Genomic DNA, 16,924 nt, shown 5'->3' on the forward strand with positions numbered 1-16,924 from the left:
CTTGCCCAGATGCTCTTCCAGCTCTTGCTGGGCTATGTGGACTCAACTATCCTAAGCTAATTTTTTTACTTCCAGAAGATCTGATGTGGGCTGGGGCAGGTACTGGAAGCAAGATGACCTTCCTAGTTGTCCTTGTTTATAAACATTCCCTATTCCTTACACATTTATGGGGTGAGATTTCAAACTGACTGTTTTTGTGGATGCTGAGCTATTTATCTTTTCAGGGCATGTGAGTGAGTCTCCCTACTTCATGAGGCTTTGAATCTGAGACCAGGCTGGTAAGTTCTCAGGTCCTTGTGGGCTGGGGAAAAGATTGTGATTTCAGTTTGGGATATCTCCATATACATCTCTGTCCTTAGTCTGGCAGGAATTAACAGGAGAGTCCCTTTCTTCAGTCTCTGTAGATCACCTGCTTGATGGTGAGTTGTTGAGAGACTGCTTTTGGTCAGGATTTCAGCATTCCGCTTTTGAGAAGCATCATCTGAGCAAGTCAGACCCATCTGTTTTGTTTGGGAATGCAGTGGAATGTTCATTTGGTATGATGCATGTGATTTTCCTAAAGTATTAGAGTCTCTTCAGCTGCTTGAGTCTTTAGGAGAAGGGACTTGATGGAATGACTATGGAAAGTGTGAGCTTTCCACATTCTGATGTTGGAGCTTTACAGGTTGTTCCTAGGAAGTTGTTCATGTCTCTGGAAAAGCATGAGAATTCTTGTGAGCTTGTGTTTTTAACAGGGTGGAGGAGATGTTCTTGTGGAGGTGTAAAGCCTGTTGTAGCTTGGAGCCTCTCTGTGCTTGATGCAGACACCTCACATTTGCCAGTCCTCCCTGGGGCACTCAGTCTTAGTGTCAAGAAGATGCAGATAGGCAAGAGTGAGTAAGAATTTGAGAGAATTCTTGGGGCTCCATTTAGACACTTAATATGTAAAAACTCTACTGGCCAAAAGGCAGTAAGTGATATCTGCTAGGACACTGGCCCAGTGGGTACCCATTGACTGCCTTGAAGGTATGTCAGTGGGTGTCAAATGGTCCTGCCTGGAGAAAAGGGGAGAGGACATGCTGTATTGAGGCAGGTCCTGCACTTTGAGTGCTGCAAGTTGGATGCTGAGGATTGCAGAGATGCTAGGCTTGACCAGTGTTAGGATCCAACAGGGGAAGAGGAATGAGTAGTGAGTGCTACCCCAGACACAGGGGAATTATTAATGACTCGTATATTGTTATTGGGGAAGGTCTGTTACCAAGCTCTGCAGAGACTGCTTTGCATCTCAAAGATGCACATGTGTACAATGAAGTGGTTGGAATCCTGTCTGCTTGCAGGGAAGTCTTCCTGCCCTGCACTGTGGTCCAAAGTGGCTGAAAGGAAGATGTATAGCTACTTTCCTTCTGCCCCAGTTTTGCTCTTGTAACTGCTTCTTGTACTGACTTCAGTGGGTATTGCGTCTAATTTGGTATCACCTGTGCCTTGGGGCATATTTCGTATTTTCTGGCACAGTGAGCAGTTTGTACTGGTGTGGTACCTCCTTCTAAGGTCTGCTCCATTGGGGTTCCAGTGTAAGCCAAAAACTTCTAGGTTTGTGCCCTTTATTGGCTGGAATCTCTTCCACATAGCCCCTGCTGACAGTGACAGCACATGATCGATAACTCCTGCTCCAGCTGTCACTGCTGCCTGTAAAGGCTTGCAGTTTCCATATTGGAAAAGGCCTTTCCTAAAGAGCCTAATCAATATGCTGCTGTGAGGTCTGTTTCGTTTGCTATATATAATCCTGACAACACAAACTACGTGAGTGAACGCGTGTAGAGGGGGGGAGAGGATGTGCCAAGCCCTCTGGTCTCGCTTGCTGGAGAAGGACATCCAGCTACCTCTTTACTTTGTTCCCTCTCCTGCAGCTGCTGCTCAGGACTTGTGGCCACATCCTTTCTCTGGCTCTATTATCACTCTGCATGGGGACCTGCTCTGGGACTCCAGGGGAGCTGAATTTCTGCTGGGTCACTTCTAGGGTTCGATGGAGCACCTGTGACTCTGTCTTCTGTGCACTTTCTGCTGTTGGTAGGTAACCTGCTTCCGGACCACGCAGGTGGAAGGATGTCAGCACAGCTCCATCAAAGAAGCCTTATCGCAAGGCACCCCGCAGCATCGCGAGATCCGGCATGAGGTGCCCATCATTCGGGATGATCAGGATGGAGTCATCTTGGCTGAGCAGAGTCAAGGTAACGGCTTGCCGGGTGGCAAAGGGCTTAAGACCATTGCACCAGCAAACAGGGTTTAGTTGCAACGAGGCAGGCCAGCTTAAGGAGGCAGAGGGGTTTCAGGTTTGCAACCTGAACTTCTCTTCACCCATGGTCCCGGGATGTCCAGCAGTGACAAGGAAGTGACAGGGTGCAGAGCAGAGCTGAACATCAAGAGTCAGACTGTCTCGCCAACACTTCCGCGTGGTGGGAAGTTGGGGCAGCGAAGTGGGAAGCAGTGCCCAAACTGGCAATCATCTGAGGTGCAATCATGGGCACCTCAGCAAATTTGTGAGCCGTAGTATGGAGACAGTTGTGGTGTCTGGAGATGAAAGACACCATCCTACTTGCTCTTTCAAGAGCAAAAAGCCTAGAGCGGTCACTTATGTTTAAAGAGCCTCCCGAAGTCCTGACACAAAGGAAGTTTCAGGTCTCCTCTACACACTGCCTCTCAAAGGGATCCTGAAGCAGACCAGCACGACAGATCTGTGCCCGAGAGCTTACGCAAGTCCCGCTCGGTGGAGACACTTTCCCATGGCCATGGCAGAGGCAAGGACAGTGATCCTTCAGGTCTGCCCCAGCCCCAAGGAGAAGCGCTCACTGGTGCCCAGCAGCAGCAATGCCACTGACTCTGCCCAAGCGCAGGGAGAAGATCAGAGAGGAAAAACTGCAGTTCTCTAAATTCCTTGGATGAGATTACCCAGCGGGTACTGAGTCCCATCCGCTTGCGCTCACTGGGAGAGACCAGGGGAGCAGAACAAGACCAGAACTCTCCCCGTTTCACCAGAAGCTCATTGTCAGAAGGCTGTGGGGAAGGGTCATCTGCAAGGCATCAAAAACAAGTGTGCAGCTGAAAGATCTCCCCAACCAGCAGAAGAAAAGCAGAAAAGAAACGTGAGGGGCTAGGAAGGGCTTCGTCCAGAGAATGTGTGCTGAGGAGGCTGAGAGGGCTTCCAGACTAAGAAAGAAACCTACCCTTGGGAGCAGGGACAGTAGGGAAAAACTCGTTTCCTGGAGGCAAGGGTAGTAGATTCTATGTCAGCATGAGCTGCAGCAGCAGGCAGACTGGGGCTGGCAGGAGCATCCTCTGGGCAGAAGCACTCACTGTCTCATGGAAAACAGTGCAGAGGGCAGAAGGGGTAAAAGCAGTCCCTGTTCACAGCTATTACAGCCACACCATCCGTGTGCTAAACTTGGGCAGAAGCATGCAGTGGAGACCAACTACCCAGAGGAAGGATCCTTCTCCACCGCATCATGCTGGAGTCTGGAGGAAGGGCCTACCCCATCTAGATCCTCCCCTTCCTTCAGCCTGGCACTAAACAAGGGTAGGTGCCAGGGCCAGGGATCATGGACAGGGGGTCTTACGAATACTAAAGCTCCACCTGGATCTCATCTGGTCTTTAATGCCAGAGGAGGGAGAGAGAGAGCATTCCCCAGACCTCCATGCTGTGGATGCTCCATGTTTGGTATATCTTCCTAGGAGGAACCAGATGTGCTTTGGTCCCAGGATTTTAGGAACAGCTGGTGCTGTCTCCCTACTGCAGACTTGCCAGATGCATATAAACTGGAGACCCTTCAGGCTGTGGGACAGGAGGTGTATGCTGGAGGCAGGCAGCTCTATTGTCAGGAGATGTTGGGCTGCTTCTGGTGCTTTGTGTCTGCCCTGCTCCTGGCTGTCTTGGGGTACTAGATCTTTGTATGATGTCTTTTTCAGGTCCTTGTGAAATTTTTCCTCATTTCTTCAGCCTGCCTTTGGGGGCCATCACCTCATTTTAATAGGAATCACATTGTCTTCTTTGCCTGGTCACTAACATCTGTGGTGTGTGTATTTGTGGGGCTAGGGAGGCATTTTTGAGATAACTGCATGGATTCACTGATTGCCATGTGGAATCAGGATGTAGGAAAAGAATGGGTTGATGCTTTTGCCTTTAGGGACAGCAGGATATATACAGGACCAGTCTTTTACAGCATTAATTGATGAAGGAAGCAGCCCTGTGATGTCTCAGGGCCATGACTAGGGTGGTATGCCTTCTGTAATACTGCTGGCAGGTCAACAACCACATCCATGTCTGTGGCATGGTCTTTCAGCCCTGACCTGGATATGACACTTAATGGACAGTCTTAAGTGTGGCAGCACTTGAGTACGTGAAGTGCTGCTGGTACCAAGTGCCAGAAATAATCCATGGGCATCTTGGACTTTGAGAATGGTTACACTCTTGGACTTCCACAGAAAATACGTTTGCTTCCAGTGCTAATTAAATCTCTCCCAGCAGTGCTGGCAGGCAGCAGTCATCTCATGGGTTAACACAGATACTGCAAAGAAGTGAGAATACCTGAGCTGTGTGCTCTTGGTCACTGAGCTGTCTTCTTGTTCTGCAGATCCCTGCTCCATCCATCTCTGGGGAATTGTCCAAGAACGTTATTTTTTTCAAAGGCTTTGCTGACCTTTGGTGTTTCCTCTGCTATCCTGGTATAATTACAGTTGCTGGTTTCACAGCTGCAGAAGGAAACACTTTTCACAGCATAATCTGCGTGTTGTAAGTGATAAGATGTTTTTCAGCTCCCAAATGATTCTTTCATTCTTTTTTTGGGGCTTCAAGAGTATTGTGATTGCCATTGTGACAATTTAATTCTCAGTGTATGCTGGCCTGTGAGATTCCTCCTTACCCTCTAACTTTGTGGATGGGTGTGGAGGAATCTGAAGCACCAGTCAGGTGATGATGTTATGGGAATTGCTGAAGTTGCACCATGGGAGAGTAAAGTTGTGGTGTGTGGTGTGGAAGTTTGCAGTCTAGATCTTCTGCCAGAACACCAGACAACTGAGTGGTATGTGCAGATCCTGGCAGCTCTAAGCTTGTCTAGCATGACACGCTGTCAGAGCAGGTGAGAAGAGTCATGGACAGGGTCTAGCAACCAAGACTTTGCCCTTTAGAACAGTGGTGAGAGACCAACTCCACCTCTGAAGTAATCTCACAGCTGTTTTCTTCCCTGTGCAGGAACCCTTGACGGATGCAGAAAGGATGAAGTAAGTGTCCTGCTCCCCTTTTAGGCCTGTCATACTGCAACGGTGTGGGTACTGATTCCTCACATCCTGCTTGTGCATAGCAAAGCTGACCACAGAGCCTATGGGCTCCACTTAGATCTTCCATCTTTTTGGGCCCATGTGGGTAGAGCTTTAGACTGTGCTTTGCCAGCCTCTGCCTTGCATGTCTCTCCTCATTGAGGGGAAGGAACCATTGACCTTCAGTGCAGGTGCAGGTAGAGGAGTTGATGGGTGTGAAATAAGGTAGGGAGATGAAGCCTTAATATAAGTGGAGAGAGGAGTGCCTTTTTTAACCCTTTTTGGTTTTGCCCCTGTTCTGGTGTAAGCCACCAGAAGCGCAGTATGCAGAGTATGCTGCTGACTGAGGCTGAGAGCTGAGCCCTTTCTGTTCATGATGTGGGGCACAGAGAGCTGCTAGGACTGAGGTCTAAGCCATAGTGAGGAGAAGGCTTGCACTGCCAGAGAAAAAGCCATGCTTCTGGGCTTCACCAAGCAATTGAGCACAAAGGAATGAAAAACAACAGGAAACCCTTCTGACCACCAGGTAAGTCCTGGCTGGGAAAGAGTAGACCAGTTTGTGTTGGAATGGGGTTGGACTTAAGAGCTGTGATCACACCTGTAAATATACTCCACCACCTCTGCTTCCGGGCTTAAGGCTTTATGGAGTCCTCTTTCCACTGTGTATTAAAGGTGTGACAGCTTTTTGACCAGTTTCAGGGCAGAAGATGATTTTAATTCTTTCTGTCTTCAACTCTTCTAACCCAGACTGGGATAAATTATTGAGTAGGTTTATTTCAACCACTGAGGCTCACTGGAGCTGCACATCTCATCTGGCTAGTGGGCTTTATCCAAGCACTGTAACCGAGAGGGATCTGGGAGCCATGGCTGGGCAGCTGACATGTGCTTCTTTCCCCTGCTCCAAGAGAGTCTGAGTCTCCCCTCTCCAAGAGAAATGCATCTCCTGCTGCACGTGCTGTGGTCTCCTGCTAGTTCAGTTCTTGACTTCCTGGGGCCTCTGTGGTGGATTCTTGGGCCCTTGACTGGGGCAGTGTCCTGGGGCTGCTGGTGGTGGAGTACCCTCGTGCACTCAATGGTACCTGTTCCTGTGGGCTCCCAGGCTGCTGCAGCACGAGAATGAAGAGCTGCGCCGAAGGCTGACATATGTGACTAACAAAATGGAGGCTATGGAAAGGGAGCTGGAGTCAGGGCAGGACTACCTGGAGATGGAGCTGGGCCAGAACCGCGAGGAACTGGAGAAATTCAAGGACAAATTCCGTAGGTATGAAAAGAAAATGAGGGGGTAGAGTTAGACAGATCCCTCCACCAAGAACACCCTCAGCTTCTGTGAGCAGGCTGTGTTCTGTGTGTAAATCAAAGGCATTCTGCATCCACAGGAAGGTGCAACCCCAAACTGTAGTGGAATTAAAGGCTCTGCAGCCAGAGTACAGTGTGGGAATGCTTGCTAGCATGAGGGGCTGGCAACAACAAAGAATTCTTCATCTAATGGATGTGAGGCAGGATCCAGCTTGGATGTGTTACCCCACATGTGCAAAAAGGAGCCACTGAGGACTTTACTTGGAAAGTACCTCAGTTAAATATCGATGCCAGTCACTTATACAGGACATAGCTCAGAGGAGTCCCCAAAGTCATTCACACCCTCCCCTGCAAAATCTTTCCGCCAGGCAGCCTCATCCTGCCTCCAGTAACTTGGGGTCTGAAGGCTGTTATGTGGCATAGGTGAGGTATTGTTAATGTCTTGTTGTCTTAGTATCACTTTTTGGAGTTGTGGAGCTAGTAGTTTGTTTGGCAGCTATGAAGGTGACTTGAATAGGTGCCTGAGATTCATTCCCACGTACACAATCTTGTTTCCTATAGGTTGCAGAACAGCTACACTGCTTCCCAGAGAACCAACCAAGACCTGGAGGAGAAGCTGCATGCCCTGGTAAGTGCCCTATTAAGTTACTACAGAGAGGAAGTGCAAGAGCCCTGTTGTGTTAGGAGCAGATGGGAGAAGGGGCCCCAGCTTTACTCAGCAGATATGACAGTGGGGTGAGGGGTGAAATTTTGGTCATGACCATCTACCCATTCTGGCAGGTGTAATGAGCTGTTTTCTTGATTTACTGAGCCTTTACTTGGTCATGCACATGAGCTTTGGTTCCCCACAACATAACTGCATGGTGTTCCGTCATGTTGCTTCAGTCCCCCTCAAAATGCCAGGGATGTGTCAGCCAACCTTGGGGTGGTGATCTTGGGAGGATGGGGGCAGTCAGATCAGGGGCTGACGTGCGTATATGTCTGTTGTGTTGCATTCATAACTCTCATGGCTGTTTCTTTTTCTCCCTCCCCCTTTCTCTTTCTCTCTCTCTTTCTCCTCCCCACGCTGCCGCTGGCACACGCTGGGCGCACTCACCTCTCAGGCCTCTCTCAGCCAAAGCTGGATTTTTGCAGTTGCGTCTTTTCGTTTGTGTGTTTTTTCTTTTTCCTCTTTACGTGTCTCTGCCTGTTGGTTTCATTGTCAGTCCCACGTACACCATCCCAGATGGAGGGGCCCCAGCCCTCGTCCAGCCAAGGGCTCACCTGGTATCCAGCAGCTGCCCGCAGATGCAGCAGGTCCTAGCTTGCAGTGCTCCATCTTAAGAGTGTTTGACTCTTGAGCCAGCTGGAGCATGGTGTGTTGGGAAGTGGTGCCCATAATCTGTGGCACTGCACAAGATGTGGATGGCTGTGAGCCTTGTTTGCTCCCTTTCCTTCCCCTCCTGGGCTATAAGCAGGCAAGTCAAACAGCTTGGGATGCTGATTGCCTCCATGTAGCCAGGATGAGATTTCTTTGGTTCTAGCACTTAAATTTCTTGGGTCAAATATTCATTGTGCTGGTGCCAAAGAGACATGGGAAGCATTGTGTCACTTGTGCTGTACCCCTGATGCACAGCTGGGCCCTGGTAGTCACAGCCTCAGAGCACCCTGTGTGTGTTGGAAGAATTTATTGAGAAGGGGATGGTTGGTCTGGTCTGAGCTGTAGCCCTTCTCTGCTCTTACATCTGGGTCTCTATCAGTGCTGTACCTGAACCTTTAGGGAGTCTAAAGAGGCAAGAATTGCCTGCTCTAGGGAAGGCATTAACTGAGTTCCAGATGAAGCTACAAGGCCCTTTTTCTTGCTAGATCAAGGCTTAAACTCTTCCAAGCATGGTGTCCCCTTCATGCAAAAAAAAACCCCCAAAAAAACCCAAACCAAACCAAAGAAAACAAAAAAAAAAAAAACAAAAAAACCCCAAACAAACCCAAATCTTTGTTCATTCAGCATTGACTGTTGGATCTTTATGAGCATATTGTTGTTCTGTTGCCTCCAGAGAAGAGGGCTGGGTCATCAGCTTCAGATGCTTTGTTGCCAGTGGCATGGGATTGATTACTCAGAACCACTAACTTTTCAGCTGGCACTATGTTAACCAGGGCAGACAGGAAACATGGTTGTGCTGCACGAGATACTGTGTTAAGGAAGTTCAGTCTCAGCCTGGTGTCTCTAACTAGCAGAGTGGCTGGCTCTGATTGGCCTTTGGAGTCTCTCCCTTGGTGAAGAGCTATGTTGTCCCCTGTGTCTGTCTGTCTGGAAGTTTTTGTATCCAGCTGAACATGTCATTGTGCTATGCTTGGGCTGAGGTGGGTGGTTGATACCGGGTTCTGTGCAGGGGAGATTTACACCTGGTGGTTCTTGCATCCCAGATTAAAAAGGCAGAGATGGACCGCAAGACACTGGACTGGGAAGAGTTGTAGAGCTCACTAATAAATTGCTTGATGCCAAAACCACCATCAATAAACTGGAGGAACTCAATGTAAGTGCCAGTCTGCAAGTGGCTTGTGGAGTGTGTGAGAGGGGGGCTTTTCCTCTTGTTTCAGTCATTAGTGTAAAGGAGCCTGTGAATGACTTCAGGGTGGTATGAAGATGTGGGAGCTGTATGTAATAATCGGGGACAGACCAAACAGAAAAGGGTCTGAGGGGTTGAGCAAGGAAGAACTGATCTTCATTTGATGTACTTGCTCTTTTGGACTTAGGGTTTGACCCAAGTCCAGGCTGCAACAATCTAAGGGTCATTTACTGTAGAGCTGGAAGGGAGCTGATGTTTTTTCTACACCATTAGTACAGAAATCCCTGGATCTGGTGGTTGTTTCTATTAAACTGATCCTAACTCCTCCCAGTCTGTCTGTCTGCAAGATGCCTGACATCAGGCATTATATTCAAGGCATGCCTGAGAGCTCTGGGATGCATAGCAAACCTGGTGGAACTTACAGAGATTATTAACATCCTCACAGGGAGAGGGGGGGTTGCTCTCAGAGTATATGCCTGGAGCAAGAGCTGGAACTGAAAGGGACAACTTTGCTGAACTGTATGAAAATATACAAGGTTGTAGAGAGGAGGGATTAGGTGCCCTCATGAGTGGTTCATCAGGCACAGCACCTAGTCAGGTGGCACCTTTTTGGATAACAGGGCCAGTCTGACACCGTTGCACATCTGTGCCCTTTTTTTGCAGGAACGCTATCGACAGGACTGTAACCTTGCAGTAACAGCTGCTCAAGTGTAACAAATCCCACTTCAGGAACCACAAGTTTGCTGATGTGAGTAGCAGTTCTGCTGAACTGAGGAAGAAGGGCTCATCATCACTGCCTTCGTTTTGCTTTCTCTGCAGGGCTGTTGGCCTCTCATTCTTCAGCCTCAGAGGTGTGGGGAGGTTCCTTTTCTCAGTCCCACTGAGAAGGCAGCACAGAGTCTCTGCCAGCTCCTCTTTCATACCAGCTCCATTTCACAGCTCAGCCAGGAGCTGTTATTAGAAGCACAATAACCTTGAATTTGATAGCCTACTGGGTGCCTGCTGGGAGCTGGCAGGAGGACATACCCTTGGCCACATGAAGGTCCACACTGCCCAATAAGGAGTCAAGCACCAGTAGTATGGCCCTGCTTCACTTCTTGCACTGAAAAGTGGGAGGTAGCATTCAGGGTGTCTTTTAGGCTTTCTGAAAGGGGTCCCAATTCATATTCCCCCTTTATGGGGCCTGTTCTGTTCATCCTGTCCTCCATAGGAGCAAAGGTGGAGTTTAGGCCTCTCACATTAGTAGCATCACTTCTTTTGTTGGAAGTGTAATTCAGCGCCCTTACCCCAGCTCTGTCTTTGCTATACCCCTTGTCTTTATTCCTGCTTTTGTTCCTCTCAGCAAAAACCACATGCTTGTCTTTTTTAACTTAGCAGGTGACCAAAATGTACACCTCCCCCGTTGTGTCTCAAATTAGCACTGTTGAGGTCCATGTATCAGTTACTGCTGGAGTAACCTTGACTTCTCTCCCAGCTGTCTCCCATCCCTGGGAGCTTTGAATTCTGCCCCCCAGTGCACCACATCCCATGTGGTCACCACTGGAGGGGGCGTTGGTGCTGAGCAGCTGTGCAGTCTGCCTCCACAGCAGCCTGTTGTCATGCAGTGTGCCTGTATCCTCAGTATTGGACTCAATTTCCTTCTGACTGTGATGGCACAGACCTTTGCTGTCCCACCGAGTGCCTTGTTGAGCTCTGCTCTCCACTTTATACTGTGCATGGGTGTGGTGACCAAGGTGAAGACATCTTGGCACAGGGTGATGAGGAGAGCAGTAGTGCCCATTTGCAGAACAAGGAGCAGTCTGTACACCTTGTTGAGACCCCAGTCCTGCAGCTTTGATAATAAGTGCCATGTTTGCTTATCTGAAACGGAGACAGTGAGGAAGTGGGATGAGGTGGTAGGGTTGGTGAGAACAAGGGAAGACATCGATTCTGGTTTGCTGTCAGGCTGCCAGGGCAGCATGGCTGCAATTAACCACATTCAGGGAGAACTGTGAATCTCAGCACTGGGGGCTGTTGAGTCACTTCAGTGCAACCCACTAGCAGATTTTCCACAGATCAATAGACCCTTTCCTAGCATGCGCTGGCTGGACCTTGTCTTTGTACTCACAGGCATGGGGACTGAGTCTGTGCACTGTCTTGTCTTGTCTTCTTTTCACAAAAGAGTCCTATTGAACTACAGCCTAGACTGTGACTGGTATCACAGCTTGAGAACCTTGTTAGTCCCTCATGGGGCAGGTTTCTTTGGAAATAGAGACCTTTCTCAGGACAAGGTGGGTGAGTGTTAGGGTCAAGATAAGGAGTACAATGTACGCGTAAAAGTTGGTTGGAAAAGGCAGACTGTTTGGAAATCTATGGCTTGCATGGCACCCCCTTCTAATGTGCTTTTCCTTCTCCCCAGCTTCCCTATGGCTGCAGGACATGGTCAATAAGCATTTGCACAGCACTCAGGAGTCCACAGGGCCCAGTCAAGAGGCAGCCCACACCTTGGCTTCCATCTGATGTTGTGCCCACTTCAGTCATTGCCAGAGTCTTGGAGGAAACCAGAATCTCTGGTTCTGAATTCAGCCAAGTCTAGCAGTGGCAGCTGTCCTATGGCTGAGGATGTCTTTGTGCACGTGGACATGAGTGGAGCCCCTCCTGATGCCTGCAACAGCACAAGGCAGGTGGGCAAAGAGGGAGGAGATGCAGGGAAACAGCAGAATGGTGGCTGCAAGCCGCAGAGCAGTGTGGAAAGCATGCCAGAGGAGGTGCCTGCCTTTGAGAAGCTAAGTCCGTACCCTACACCCTCACCTCCCCATCCTATGTACCCTGGGCGCAAAGTGATTGAGTTCTCTGAGGACAAGGTGAGGATCCCAAAGAACAGCCCCCTGCCCAACTGCACATACGCTACACGCCAGGCCATCTCCCTCAGCCTGGTACAGAGCGAAGATGAGAGCTGCGACAGGCAGCGGACGCTTCCCAACAGCCCCGCTTCAGAAGGGCGCCGTTCAGCCTCCAGCTGTTCCTGTCAGCAGTCCCCAAAGCAGCTAGAGCTCATGGCTCTTCCAGAGCAGCCCATTCAGCAGCCCTCCCCAAATTTCCTAGCGCCTTTGCCAGCTCTGCCAGTTCTGAGGAGGATCTGCTGGCCAACTGGCAGCGTATGTTTGTGGACAAGGCACCCCCCACCTCGGAGCAGGTCCTGATGAACCGCACAGCTTTCAGCCGTGACACGGCCCCTGAGCTCCAGAAGAGGTTCAGCCGCTCCATGCAGGAGCTGGGTAGGGCAGCCTCAATCTACTCAGATGGGGAGGAGTCTGCACAGAGCTGCAGCTGGACCGTGAGCCGGGACTCGAGTGTGGACACTGACAGCACCGAGTCCAGAGCCCGCAGGAGTCATTTCTCCTCAGACTATGGTACAGATTTCTCCCAGGATGAAACCCAGAAGCTGTTGCAGGAAAGTGTTGGAGGCACTGCTGAGCCTGGAAGCCCCTCACAAGAGAAGCACAAGGACTATGTTGACCTTGGCTTGCCTGAGAGCCCATCTGAGGAGAGAGAAACATTGCTCCAGGAGGCAAGGAGACCAACCAAGGAGGTGCCCAAGAGGAAAGTGGAGAAGGTAGAGTCAAGGCTTCCTGTCAGTCGGCCTCACCGCAGCCCCAAGAGGATGGGGGTCCACCACTTACATCGCAAGGACAGTCTGACACAAGCCAGGAGCAGGGCAACCTTCTCAGCTGAGGCAGGGAAAGATGCTGCAGAGCCGTGGGGATACCTCCATCTCACCAACTTCTGAGGGAGAAACCTCCCTTAGTACCCTCTTCCCAGAGGGGCTCTGCTCTGAAATTTTCTATTTATTCTCTTTTGCTACCTAAAAGAGCTGGGGTCCCCCTCCCTGGCACCTCATACCCACAGTACCAGCACACACAGTGTGCGGAAGCACACTCACTGCCCCAGCACACTCACAGCTCTCTTCACAGCCTCACACTTGTGCCTGTACCGGAGCTTGTTTTTGGTACCCCTCATCCTGGTGCCTGTGCCTCTTTACACTCACATCTTCCTTCCCCCTTCCCACTCAGGTACCAGAGGCCCTGGGTGCTCTCATGCTGGATTTCTCTGCCCTCTTTTAACCTGTGCCAACAGGACAGAGTGCCTGTGTGGTGGTGTCTGATTCCCTGGGGGCCCCCAGGGGCCATGAGTGGGGCATGAGGACTCTCCCAATGGATGGTTCTGTGTCCCCTGAGGATGTGCTGGGATTGCTGGTGTCTCATTTTCTTTCTGGGTTTTGTTTTCCTCAGCTGCCCTCTGGATGGTTCTCCAGAATCTGCCTCTGCAGGTCCCCATCACTTGGCCTCTGCGTTGGGTTCAGCACCGGGCCCCACTGAGGCAGGGCACAGATGTGGTGCTGTGGCAGGGGCACGGGTGCATGGCTGCTGGGGTGGTTGGGGAGGCACTGCCTGTGAGGTGCTGGGGTTAGTGTGTGTGTGTCTCCTCCCTTGCACCTCTTCTTCCTGCTCTCTGTGCTGTTGTTTTGTTTGAACGGTGCTGGTGCTTTGCTCTTGGGTGGGCTTCTTTCTTCTTTCCAAGCCTTTGGTTTTGGGGTGTATTGTTTTTTCTTTATCCCCGCCCTGCATAAACAGACGCAGCCGTTGGCAGCCGGTCTGATGCCTGTTTGAAGGTGTGTTGAGGAGGCTCAGCTCTCAGAGCTGCACTTCCCTCTGATCCTTGCTTCCAGCCTGCAGAAACCCCTCCGGACTCAAGAATAAGGTCTCACCTTGGGTGAGCAAAGTGTGGAAGATGCTACTGGGCATTTCTGGGCAGGGCTGGATGCAGGGCCAGTGGGGATGGGAGGGCAGCATGCTGAGGAGAAACACTACCTCACAGTTTGGCAACAGCCCTTTGTTGGGGTGTCCTTGAGTGCCCCTTTCTCTGAGGGGATCCAGGCTGGCTCTGGTGCCTCTCCAGAGCCTCCCCTTGTGGGTAGGGCCTCTCTGCCTGTTTTTCCTTGTGTAGTGTGACATCGTGTGACTTTTCCTCTCAGTCTTGTGTGCTCAGTGTCTTGTTGGGGGGAGGGAAGGGTTGAGGTCTGTAGGTGTAGGGTTGAGGTTTTTTTGAGGGCTTAAAAAGCCTAGGCATCCTCTTTTAATTTTGTCCTGTGTCCTTGTCTGCCTGGTGTTTCTTGACTCTCCCAGGAGTAAGAGGCAGAGAATAGCCTGGTTCCCTGTGCTGTAGCCCCTCAGATTCTGCTGTCCTTAGCCTGCTGTCTGGTTTTTGAGTTGGGTTTGTGTTGTTCTCCCACCCTACTCAATGAGGGCACTTCACTGGGCTGTAGGAGACCAAACCTCTGTCCTGGAGGGAGCTCCTGTTCATATGCTTACAGCAAGATGTGCAGCCAAGAGCTGTCTGGGGGCCCTGCTCCCCTCCCCAAGTCCCTGTTTCTGCAAAGGGCATGCAGCTTGCAGCTGAGGCCAGCCAGGGCTTCAGCTGGAGCCTGGAGGCTCCAGAGCCTGTGAAAGGGAGCTGCAGGCCTCTGGTGGCTGTGTGGGTTGGTTCACCTACCTTGGCTAGAGCTGCTGCCTACATGCTCGCCTTGTTCCCACCTCAAACAGATGTGAAGCTGGATGCCACCTGGTGGGGAGGTGGGACGCAGTATTTCACTAAAGTGTTTCACTTGATACCTGTGCTAACAGACTGGTGCTGAGAGTGGGAGCTTCCTCTGAGCCTGCAGGGTTGTGGGGTCCTTTTGCTCTCATCAGCTTCTCTACTGCTGCACTTTTTTCAGTTCTTCTGCAGTGTTGCTGAGGGCTTGAACCTGCAGAGGCTGCCAGCTCCTGTCTCTCAGACATTACTTGAGTTTGGATGCTCACTGAATGAGCTCCTCAGGTTCTGAGGCTGCTGGTGGCCTGCCTGTGGGACAGCATGGCCACTTGGGCAATGGGGGAGTCATTGCCCCTCAGGGTTCAGCCCCCTCTCCCCTAAATCCTGGCATGTTGGTAAGGAGACAAAACCTGCTCTTCCTAAAGCAGCTGGTGCTGATAGTGCTGGGCAGAGCCAGCCTCCCTCTGCTTCACGTCAAGGTAGACTTGAAAGTGAAACTGGAGAAATGGAGGGGTGGCAAAGGGGTGCCCAGTGCCTCACCAGACACTTTTGCTTCATAGAATCAGGCTTCTGGCAGAGGTTGAGGGGGAGCAGTGGCCTCAAGAGGAGCAGTCCTCTCCTGGCAGGCATGGTGCGTGCCCTCTGCACTCCTGCTCACATCCAGCAGTATTGGCTCTGGGGCCTTGAGCTGACCCCATTTTCAGTGTCCCAACTCCAGACTGTTAATCTGTAACTAATGTCTTTTTCTGAAATTTTCAAACTGATGTATATTTTAAGACCAGAAATAAACTATTTTAAAAGTAGGTGGTGATGGCTATAGTGTTTTCTCTGTTGGTTAAGTCCTGTACCAGACTGATCCTGAGCAAATGAAGGAGCAGAGCCTCTTAAGACACAGTGTCCCAAGCTTGCATAAATACAGAAATAGGTCTTCCAGGGAGTGCGGTCCCCTTACCTGTAAGCTTTCCAGGAGGCTGTGAAATCTGTGTGTCCTCAGTGCCCACTTTAGCAACAGTCTGGTTGAAGGTGTTTGTGCAAATCAAGTTACCTGCATTGGAGAAGGGGTGCAGTCCCAGGCAAGAAGTGGTGCATGGGACTGAAGTATTTTACTTTTGTAGCTCTGGAAACTGCTGTCTGGGACAGAATGTGTACTATTGGCTCAAAGGAGCCTGCAGGCCAGAATCCATTGTTCGTGGCAGCACTTGTGCCACTTTTGAGTTGGAAGTTGACTGTGGCTTTAAAAAAGGGCAGATTAATTGGGTAGCTTTGAGAAACACTAAAAAACAATGTGGGCAATTTTTATATTACTTAAAGGCTAGGCTTGTCAAAACCTAGCAATGAAGCTTGTGCTGTAAGCACCTTTAGAGCTCATAAAATTCTGCCTACCTCATTTCAAATGTTTTGTCCCATCTGTGTCTTGGCAAAGACCTCCATGTGCTGATCTAGAGTAGGATGAGGTGTAGCTAATTCTTCTAACATTTGTTGGTTTTCTTTAAGCCCCAGCCTTCAGTTGTCATTTGAGAGTATTATTTCTCCATTTCAGAAACTGATTTATGTGGGAATATGTAACATAACCCTCTCTGGAGTTCATAGGAGTTTTGCAATTCTAGTGTTTTGGGGAGAGAGGGTTGGGGTTGGTTGGGTGTACCCCAGAGAGGAAGCCCTTCAAATCTGAAAGAGGGGCGTTCCTAAAGGATGCTGATAGGGACATTTGGAAGCATTTCCTTTTTATGTCGAATGGTGCTGCAGAGGTCAGAGGGCTGTGATGAAGTTTCCTCCATGTCCCAAATGCTGCTGCCCACGCCCTTCTGACCTAGGTGTATCCAGAGCGTAACACAAGAAGAGTTTCTTATTTCTTTGTGCCCATTATTAATGATTTTATTCTGTGTTCCCTTGAGTAGCAGCTGCTGCCACAATTTAATCTCCCAGCCTAATCCGAGCCATGAAACCCTATCTTCCTCGCCCAGCTCCAGCCAGGCTGAGCGGTGAGACCTGCAGCGCTGGTGTCGGCACCAGAGGGTGCACGGCTGCTGCCAAGCTCCCGGCAGACGGCATCTAGTCCAGCCCTCTTACCTCCTAGGCAGAGGGAAGGCCCGGGGGACAGCAAATTGGGCTAAGACCTTCCCCCAGGCCCAGGACAGTACGGTGGAGAAGCTGCCCTGCTGGGAGGCAGCGGGACGGGCAGGGGTGCGGGGCGCTGCTGCCTCCTGCCGGCACTCCGAGCTCCT

General features: G+C 50.5%; 1 protein-coding gene across 1 annotated transcript; it reads left to right on the forward strand.

The window, feature by feature from the left end:
- The first annotated feature begins 454 nt into the window (after positions 1–454).
- TJAP1 (tight junction associated protein 1) lies at positions 455–15,502 on the forward strand. The gene is given in 17 exon segments (XM_030447438.1): positions 455–536; positions 2,051–2,203; positions 5,219–5,250; positions 6,386–6,547; positions 7,144–7,210; positions 8,986–9,027; positions 9,030–9,095; positions 9,792–9,824; positions 9,826–9,876; positions 11,527–11,533; positions 11,536–11,618; positions 11,620–11,664; positions 11,666–12,140; positions 12,143–12,670; positions 12,673–12,737; positions 12,739–12,811; positions 12,814–15,502. Coding segments are annotated over 17 exon segments (1,932 nt in total). The 5' UTR covers positions 455–515; the 3' UTR covers positions 12,843–15,502.
- The last annotated feature ends 1,422 nt before the right edge of the window (positions 15,503–16,924 follow it).

Source organism: Calypte anna, chromosome 3 (genome assembly GCF_003957555.1).
Source record: "Calypte anna isolate BGI_N300 chromosome 3, bCalAnn1_v1.p, whole genome shotgun sequence".
NCBI classification, from domain to species: Eukaryota; Metazoa; Chordata; class Aves; order Apodiformes; family Trochilidae; genus Calypte; species Calypte anna.